The sequence below is a fragment of the Brassica napus genome, chromosome A1 (genome assembly GCF_020379485.1).
Source record: "Brassica napus cultivar Da-Ae chromosome A1, Da-Ae, whole genome shotgun sequence".
Lineage (NCBI taxonomy): Eukaryota > Viridiplantae > Streptophyta > Magnoliopsida > Brassicales > Brassicaceae > Brassica > Brassica napus.
This window is the reverse complement of record NC_063434.1, coordinates 4,158,689-4,168,420: the sequence shown is the minus strand read 5'-3', so window position 1 is coordinate 4,168,420 and position 9,732 is coordinate 4,158,689. Positions and strand designations below refer to the sequence as shown.

The 9,732-nt window shown below is 35.0% G+C and overlaps 1 protein-coding gene across 1 annotated transcript; it reads left to right on the top strand.

Annotated features, from left to right (window-relative positions):
• Positions 1-5,968: 5,968 nt before the first annotated feature.
• Positions 5,969-8,017, top strand: LOC106441095 (protein DETOXIFICATION 51). The gene has a single exon (XM_013882882.3). The coding sequence runs from the start codon at positions 6,201-6,203 to the stop codon at positions 7,815-7,817; it is 1,617 nt and encodes a 538-aa protein (XP_013738336.2). The 5' UTR covers positions 5,969-6,200; the 3' UTR covers positions 7,818-8,017.
• The last annotated feature ends 1,715 nt before the right edge of the window (positions 8,018-9,732 follow it).

Below are 9,732 nucleotides of genomic sequence, written 5' to 3'. Positions count from 1 at the left end.
TTTTAAAGTATTATGATAAAAAAAAAAAGTATCCTTGATTACGCCAATCACGTGATTTTCCATCGTTGTAATCTCTCAACAGGATATAAATCTTGTTTTTGAGAACAACAGGACATAGATCTTTACATGTGTTTTAACGTGTCTTAGACTAATAGAAATCGTCCCATTGTCATGTCTCTTTCAAACCAATTGATACAATCTATCTATTTCAACCCAATACATATGGCATAGTGCCGTTGAATTTATCGAAACAAATCTTATATATACGTCTTTATAGCTCCCCTCTTTCCCGAAATAATTTAATATCCCGTTGCTACACATGCACTAGGTAGTAGGTAGCCAGATTCCGTCTTCTTATTTTCAAAAGACGACGATATCGGAATTAACTTAGCTTTAACTATGTACGGCATTGCATCCCGTTCACTCAGAATTCAGGTTCAAAACCTTGTAGAACACCGACTCCAACTCCTTTATTATAAATCTTTGTCGACTTCATAATTAGGTTGTTGGTGCGCTTGGCGTTTCTCGAAACCAAGACTTCATCTTTTAACAACATTTCCACATGATGAGTTGTCACCAGTTGATCTGCAGGTCAATTGGTGACGATCAACTGGTGACAACTCGTCCTGTGGGATGTAAGAGTGTTGTTAAAAGGTGAGGTCTTGGGATTGAAAAACGCTAAGCGCACCAACAATTTAATTATAAAGTCAGAGATGATTCATAATGGAAAGGTTGGGGTCGGTACCATGCAGGGAAGTCTGTGAGTCGGATTCTAAATAAGCGGGATGGATTGTCACACATTTTTGAATCATTTTGACAGGGAGTTTAGTTATCTCGTACTTGTTCCGTATGCAATTTAACTTTAGCCATAGTGGAGAAAAAGCTTTGAAAGTCAGATGAGAATATCCAAATAGCATTCGAAAACCCATGTAGTAATAACATATTTAATTTGAATGACATCATATGAAGAAAAAGGAAAGCTTAAAAGGTGTAAAAACATTAATTGAAAGATAAACCCCAAATACATCATTTATGAACAATGCTCCGTGGAGGACCCGCAAGAGAAGAGATGTGGTGGTTCGTATAACCGTGAGGAGAAAGAAGAACATGTGAGGTATGAGGTATCCAAAGTGGGGGAACAAAGAGTATCGAAACGGCGCCGTACAGAGGGACTATAACGGGGAGAGGACGTCTTCCGTAATAGAAACACACAGTCTCTCCGTGTGAGCGTGTGGTCCCGACACACAGAGATCTGACACAATTAGTCACCTGTCAGTTCACAGTCGTCAGTTGTCAAGATAGGCACTTTTTTTTTTTTCCCGTCAAGTTTATTATAATAAAAACTGAAAAGGGTTTAAGCCCAAATTACATAGTCCGAGGCCCAACCAAAAGCCAACAAAACCCAAAACAAATGGGGGAAACACACACTCAAACGGCCCTACGGCCCAACAACCAACCCGAACGACTTCAACCGGCCCACGGGTCAGGGACGCTCGGCACGTGTAAGGATAACGCCCCTCAGTGCGGCACGCGTCACGTCAAGATAGGCACTTCCTAAATTTGTTTTTCTTCTCATTAATAGCCTTTCTTTCTTTTTTGCGTGAATTAGGTCAAAGTAAAATTATATAAGTTACTGTCTGAATTTTTGGATCAGCTAAATAATGTCACCAGCAAAATCTAACATAAATTTTACTCTTTTATCCTCTTATTTTTTGTCTACACAACGGTTGATTACATAACAAGCGTGACTATCGTGAAAGATGACATTTCTAGATGTTTCTCTGATTGTTTCAGACAACATATGCAAACAGACAATATTCATCAATGAATGACTTCGACCAGTTGAGCTGATAAGTGGTGGTAATAGTAATAAATCCACCATGACATGGATTATTCACATTTATTTACTTTTAGACTATAGAAGATACCGAAATAAGTAATCATACACAATATTTTTGTGATCGAACGTATGTAGTTTGATAGGTTTGACCACACAAAAATGGTTTCAAGGAAGACTTCGTTCGAAGCTTATTTGGGAGAGATGTATATCCTATATATCACAATCACATGTTGGTCCCAGTTGAAAGAAATTACATGTCTAATTGTATTTTAGAAATTTTCCGAAAGTAGAAGGAAAGAAAAATAACAATATTCCTGAAAAATAAGAAATAAAAAAATAAAACGACAAATGAGAAAAAAATACGGTAGACGGAAATCCGAAAACACTGCTCTTCAAGATATGAATGTTTGAATTATGAGTCGGTCTATAGATATATATACATAGTCTAAGGAGCCAGGCAACCTTATCTAATGACTCATATAAAAGAAAATGGGTACAAAATTACAAATCATCTGCAAACAAAATCTAGAAAAAAATGAGTGTAAAATAAAATTGCATGAGAGAGAGGGCACATGTCCCCTTTTAGCCTTCTGCTCTTGAAGGGGAAGCCAAAATAGTTTTACTTTTGTATTTTCTCAGCCAATGCTCTTTTGGGACCTCCCTTCATATAAGTAATTTTTATATTTTGTGTCAATTCCTGTATTTTGTTCTCATTTAATTTGTTGATATATATATATGTAACTATATTATTTTAAAGAGAGAAAAAAACAGAAGGATTTCCAAGATCCAGCTGTGAATATAACCCTTTCTTGATCGAAAGTCCATTTTGGCGTTTGTTCTGTGACCATCCTCTCGCTACGTCACCGTTTTCATGTCCATGCAAAATAGTTTGAAGATAATATATCCCTATCCTTACTTTTCATTGATTACATCTACCTTCTACCTTATATATAGACATGTATGTATATCTATTTTTATGTTCGAAATGGATAAAATAACAAATACACTTGGATATCATATCAGTTCGACGAACGTAACTTTTTATGATACAAAATTTATTTGTTCACATAATGCACGACTTTAAATTTATTTTGATTTGACATTTGTAAGTGGACTGACGTATATTTCACAGATATACATCATGAAATAGTCTGGTAGGCATATATATGTGTGTGTGTGTTCTTAATGCATACATGAATGTTAAGCATCCAGTTTAGAATATGAATGATCTATTCAATTATCGTAGAATTATAAATACTGGAAATATGTTAAAGAGTTTATCATCGATCTTCGTTTAGTTTTTTCTTTCTAGTATAACTTAAAGTGTGGACGAATCAGATACATTTTGTAAAATTAATGCTACCAAGCGCTCATTTTCATGAAAAGGTTTGTTATATAATAATTATGATATTTTTCATCATGATTTGAGTTTTCTTATTATTATTGGTGCTGTTACTGTTGCTGCTACTGCTGGAATATTAATTGATTTTGACGATTGTCTACATCATCATAATGAATATGAAAAATGGGTAACCAATATATATATAGTTTGTACTATAAGTCACACTTTCAACATTAATTATTGATCAAGAGATTGGTGGAATGTTATCTTCTTTCAAATAAATAGCCCCCTACCAAAAAGTATATACATATACAACAATGCATGGCCAATAATGATGAATCCATCCTCGAAACCAAACTTTCATCCAATTTTTTTTTTATTTGTTGAGTTTTTTCATAGATATGTTTAGAATCGGATTTAATCCTAGATTTACAGCCTTTCTCGTACTATACTACGTTTTGACTAATCGTACTATAACTATACTACTATTGCGTTGACAAGTTTAACTGCAATCTTCAGCGTAGTAGTATCTTCGAACATTCGAACTAACGGTAAACTACTTCTTGTAATGACATGATTTCTGTTGCAGCATCGGTTACATATACGATAAATATAATTAATGCATCAAATATTAATCTCAAACTGAAATTTATAAACAGTAATGGAGGTTGCATTTATATTAAACACAATATATTTATATATATGTTCAAAAAGACTATTAAATTAATTATTTTGAAACAATTATTGGAACTGTTCAGATGAAACCGAGAGTGGGGAATGATTTTACAGCAAAAACCAGAGGCTTAAATAGTAGGTCGACCTCCCCCCCCCCCCCCCCCCCCCCTAACTATGAACGCTCACAAAGCCACAAAAGCCTTGCACTATTTATCTCTTTGATTCAAATCTTATCGACGGGAAACACTTAAACCCACAAATGATTGTATAAATTACATTAAAACCAATAGGACACATATATACAGTTCGTGATTAGAAAAATAAATTGGATAACATATTTTTTTAAGCTTAGTATATTATATTTAATAGATGAGTTTATTTTTCCTTTCGCTACATAAAAACTTACGAGTGAAAGACTAAGTCAGATCAGACCACACGATCTAAGATGTTCCTACAAACTGGCATGACATGTACCACTATACTTGTACAACCTGGTTCATGCTTATAGTTACCATTTACTCTTCATAAGCTATCATATTTATTTATGTAATAGCAACTCCCAACTGCATTAATAAAAACAACATTTGCAATCGTCGACATCACTACAAAATCTACGGATATATTTATAAAAGAAAAGTTATTTAATATATTGGTTGGAAGGTTATTTAGTCAAAGAAAAGCCATTAATAGCTGAAGATTTAACTCCATTGTGAATACAGATGTTTCTTAACTTACAAACAATTACGAAGTACAGTATATAAATCCGGGATATAAGTTGCTGTTTACACATAATTTGTTCACCGGATGGAGACAAACATGAATAACGGCTAAATTAATTGCAAGCCATTTAATTTCAAGCGTTGGTTAAAGATAGTCAAACTAAACATTAATATTAGTATTGGGTCATTAACTATCAAAAACTAATTTTTTCACTAAATCCAGTTTTGGTTTAGTAGTTAAATAGACGCGAGGATGGGTCCGGTTCTATTCATGTGGTAAATTTGGTTTTTACATTCCGCCTAATATAAATACTGTTTTGATACTTTTCACAAAATAATGATGGTAATATGTCTTATATAGTATTTATGTAAGTGTATATTTTCAACTAATATGTTTATTATATATAAATAGAATATGACAAATATAAAATTATATATTAAAATAGAAAAATATTATATATAAACTGAAATAAATAGTTTAAAACGCACATTTTTGTGTAACAAAAGTACATTTTATAAAAAGTTTAAAGTTAATATATGTTTACGATTTTTTTATGCCGCATGTCATTTGAAAAACATTTGATATCTCACGTGTAATCAACTTGTACCATATTTCTTGATCAGAATCAATGTACCTAATTTTTGCAGGCGTTACGATGAACTGTCTTTATATAGAAGATGTAAACTAATACATCATCGGTGCTATCTATGATAATTTTTAGTAGTATATACCAAATGAATTCAATCATATATAATTTTTAAAAAATTCGATTTCAAACCCTTAAATGTCGATAAAATTAAATAGTTTTTGTAACTAATATAACTAGCTAGTTTTGATCAATATGCATGTACATCTCGTGGAGTTCTAGTACACGATTTGACCATATAGATATGTTAGTAGTAAATTAACATTAGATTAATGTTGGTATATTTTATATTTTATCGTCAACAACTAATACATTTAAATTATAATACGCCGGAGTGTTAACATAAACTACCAAACTTACCCTCTTTATATATAATGTTACGTCTGTTATTTATCATCCATTTTTTCATGTGATTCTGAAAATATAATATAGTTACATTTATTACATTTTTATTTATGTAAAGTGATTCAAATGCAATTTTTCCTTGAACTAATAGTTTTTTCTATAATCTTGGATTTGGTACGTATCTTCTATATATTGCTAATACGTATCAGATACATCATCTTTAATTTATGGTCCACCTGTAATTACATTTGGTAATTAATACTGTATATTTTGTTTTCCTTCTATTGCCACAAATCAGTCATGTATCTACATTGTCAATTTACTACTAATGTATACTATCCAAAAAGTTACTCCCACATATTTCTGAAAATATTATTTAAAATATGTATAAATAAATAGTTTAGATTCTTTTAAATGAAATAAAAAAAATGAAAATGAAGGAAAAAGAACACTGGCCAACTCCTTTATTAAGATACTAGGAGAGAGCTAGAGGAGAGAAGCATCAAATTTTCACAGCTCTTCACTTTGAGACCTCAAAAACTCCAGAGGGCTCTTCACGAGAGAACTCTTTCTCTTTCCCATCAAAATCTCCAAAAATATCATAACCTTTCTTCATCATCATCACCACCGTCATGTGTAACTCATCAACAACAACCACCACCGGCACCGGTACGGCCGTGACCGAGAACCAACAATCTCGAACCGATATCTTCCTCGATCGCTTGTCGATCAAAACCTTGGAACAACCCACAAAGCGAAATCTCCAGCATTGCGACAACTTAGGATCTCCACTTATGTCCGAAGCTGTAACGGAGGCGAAAACTCTCTTCACGCTCGCTTTTCCGATCGCCGTGGCGGCTTTAGTCCTCTACCTACGCTCCGCCGTCTCCATGTTTTTCCTTGGTCGTCTCGGTGACCTCGAATTAGCCGCCGGTTCACTCGCCATTGCGTTTGCTAACATAACCGGTTACTCTGTTTTATCCGGTTTAGCACTCGGTATGGAACCACTCTGTTCCCAAGCCTTTGGCGCTCACCGCTACAAACTCCTCTCCCTCACCCTCCATCGAACCGTGGTTTTCCTCTTGGTTTGCTGCGTACCGATATCGGTTCTCTGGCTCAACGTCGGTAAAATATCGGTTTACCTTCACCAAGACCCCGACATCGCACAGCTAGCTCAGACATATCTCATCTTCTCCTTACCCGATCTCCTCACCAACACTCTCCTTCACCCAATAAGAAACTACCTTCGTGCTCAAGCCATCATCCACCCCGTCACGTTAGCCACTATCTCCGGCGCTGTTTTTCACTTACCGGCCAACCTCTTCCTAGTCTCTTACCTCCGTCTCGGTTTAACCGGCGTCGCAGTCGCCTCCTCCGTCACCAACCTCTTCGTCGTCGCGTTCTTGATCTGCTACGTCTGGGCAAGTGGTCTCCACGTACCCACTTGGACCGACCCGACATGGGACTGCTTACGTGGATGGGGTCCTCTGCTCCGCCTCGCGGGACCTAGCTGTGTCTCCGTGTGTTTAGAGTGGTGGTGGTACGAGATCATGACCGTTCTTTGCGGTTTGCTCGTAAACCCGAGATCGACGGTGGCGGCAATGGGCGTTTTGATCCAGACGACGTCGTTTCTCTACGTCTTCCCGTCATCTCTGAGCTTCGCCGTGTCTTCTCGTGTCGGAAACGAGCTGGGAGCGAACCGTCCCAAGACGGCGAAGCTATCGGCGATGCTGTCTATCGTTTTCGCGGCGGCAACGGGTGTTACAGCGGCGGCGTTTGCTTACTCCGTCAGAAACGTTTGGGGAAGAGTGTTCACCGGAGACGACGAGATTCTCCGGCTAACGGCGGCGGCGCTTCCGATTTTGGGCTTGTGCGAGATAGGAAACTGTCCTCAGACGGTGGGTTGCGGTGTCGTGAGGGGGACGGCACGGCCGTCGACGGCGGCGAACGTGAACCTCGGCGCGTTCTATCTGGTTGGCATGCCGGTGGCTGTTGGTCTCGGGTTTTGGGCCGGTATTGGGTTTAATGGGCTTTGGTTAGGACTCCTAGCAGCGCAGATTAGCTGCGCCGGTCTTATGTTGTACGTGGTGGGGACCACAAATTGGGTATTGGAGGCTGAGAAAGCGCAAACGCTAACATGCGCAGAGACCGTAGAGAACGATCTTATTAAGACGGTGGCGAATACTATAGGGGACGACGGTGAGAGCGATGAGGCACAGCCATTGATTCGCATCACGGTGCTTTATTAATTATAAAGTATGGTTATAAATATATTTCCCCTCTTTTGATAGAAGGAGAAAGTTTTGTCTTTCTTGAAAAAAATTAACATTTCTTCTTCCTTTTTCTTGTATTTAACAATTTTTTTTTGCTTCGCTCCTTATTTTTTATGCCTTTATGATTGGCCGTCTATATGGAGTTCAATGAGTTTTTTGCTCTTTAAGTTTCTACATATGAATATATTTTTATTTGGGGTTATTCAAATAAAATTCGCTCACATAAACTTTAATCACATGAACCATTTTGAAACGTAAATCTTCCTTACAACTAACCCTTTAATTGCACCCAATCTAAGACAAAAGATGTTGGGACCATATAGCTGGAGCGACAGAGAATTCAAAGTATTCTATTTTGAAATTTTGTTAATTAAGAAAATAGAGAAAATAATTTACTGTGCGAATAGTGAATTAATTAAATAAAATGTTGGAGTAATAAATGAAATATGTGTTAAGGTGATAAAAAAGGAAAGGAAGTAATATCGTAATTTGGAAAAAGTGGCAACCCTGAGGGAAACAAAAACTTGTGTCTCAAAGATTCAGACAGGTCTGAATGAATGTTTTGGATTCCCTATAGACTAGAGTGCTGTTTTGTTCAGAGTTGAGAGAGAGAGATATCAAGTCCCAAGGACCATTGCATCATCTCAATCTTTTTCGCCCTACAATTTTTTTCTTATCATAACTTTAAAATATTTATCTATATAATTCTGCATTTCGATGGTTATGGTTCGGTTCCTAGCTTTTAAAAAACATTTATAAAAATGCCTTTCTTTTCTTTGTAACACTATATCTGAATTTTTTTAATTAACTTTATAATTTCACTAACATGGAGTAAAAGTGTGAAAAAGTACAGTAAATTAGATTCTACAAAAAAATTCTACATTGAAATAAACAAACTTCTCATTACAAATAAAAATGTAACCTGTTACACTGAAAAAAGAACTTGTCATTGGGAGTCACATATGAAAAATATCGTGAAAACTTTTTCTAAATTAGAAAGTTAAAATTAAACTTATTATCATGAAAACGGTATTTATTTGAATAAAATAAATATAATTAAGAGGGTGTTTAATTATGAAATTAATGTGATTTTATGTATCAATATTGCCTCTTGTTTTTTCTTTCTTAATTAAATGAATCATGCATTGATTTCTTAGTATGATGTAAATTAAAACATTTAATACTATAATTGATTATTTTTGGTCTGAGCAATAAGTAATTAACTAGTACCACATTTATAGGTTACGTAAAAATAGAATGCATAGCTGCGATCCATAATACCTGCTGTACACCATTGTTCGATCATAAATATATATCTTTACAGAAATGAATATAATTTATTTTATTTAAGTAGAATTCTAATAATAATTTGGATATTCAGTATACAGCCAGTTAGATAAAAATGGGTACTTCCTCTCGGCAGAATAACTTCGTACTACTAAAATCTTATGTTACAAATTGGGTACCAATTATTAAAGTACTGAACTTATCCTCTGATACAGAAAACTCTGGAAAATAAGACAGATTTCGAAAATAGTGGAGGAATCTTTTAAGTTTTTTTCCCTATTAAAATCTCAAAATGAAAGAAAAAATAATATTTGAATTATATCAACATTTTTTATATTAACAAAAGAATTATATTAACACTTTCCATACCAACCCACTTATCTTTAATCCCAAAAAATCATATAATATTTTACAAAAAGTCCTTATCATAATAGATCACATTTTCTAAACTGATATATTATATTATTTTTCTGAAACCACAAATTTTAGTTACACTCCGGTATGATAAGAAAAAAACGTTCACATTGTGGTCTTTGTTTGGCCACATCACCTTGCAAAGTTTTTTTACAGAAGCATCTCCGAAAATCTTATGAACCTTCATCAT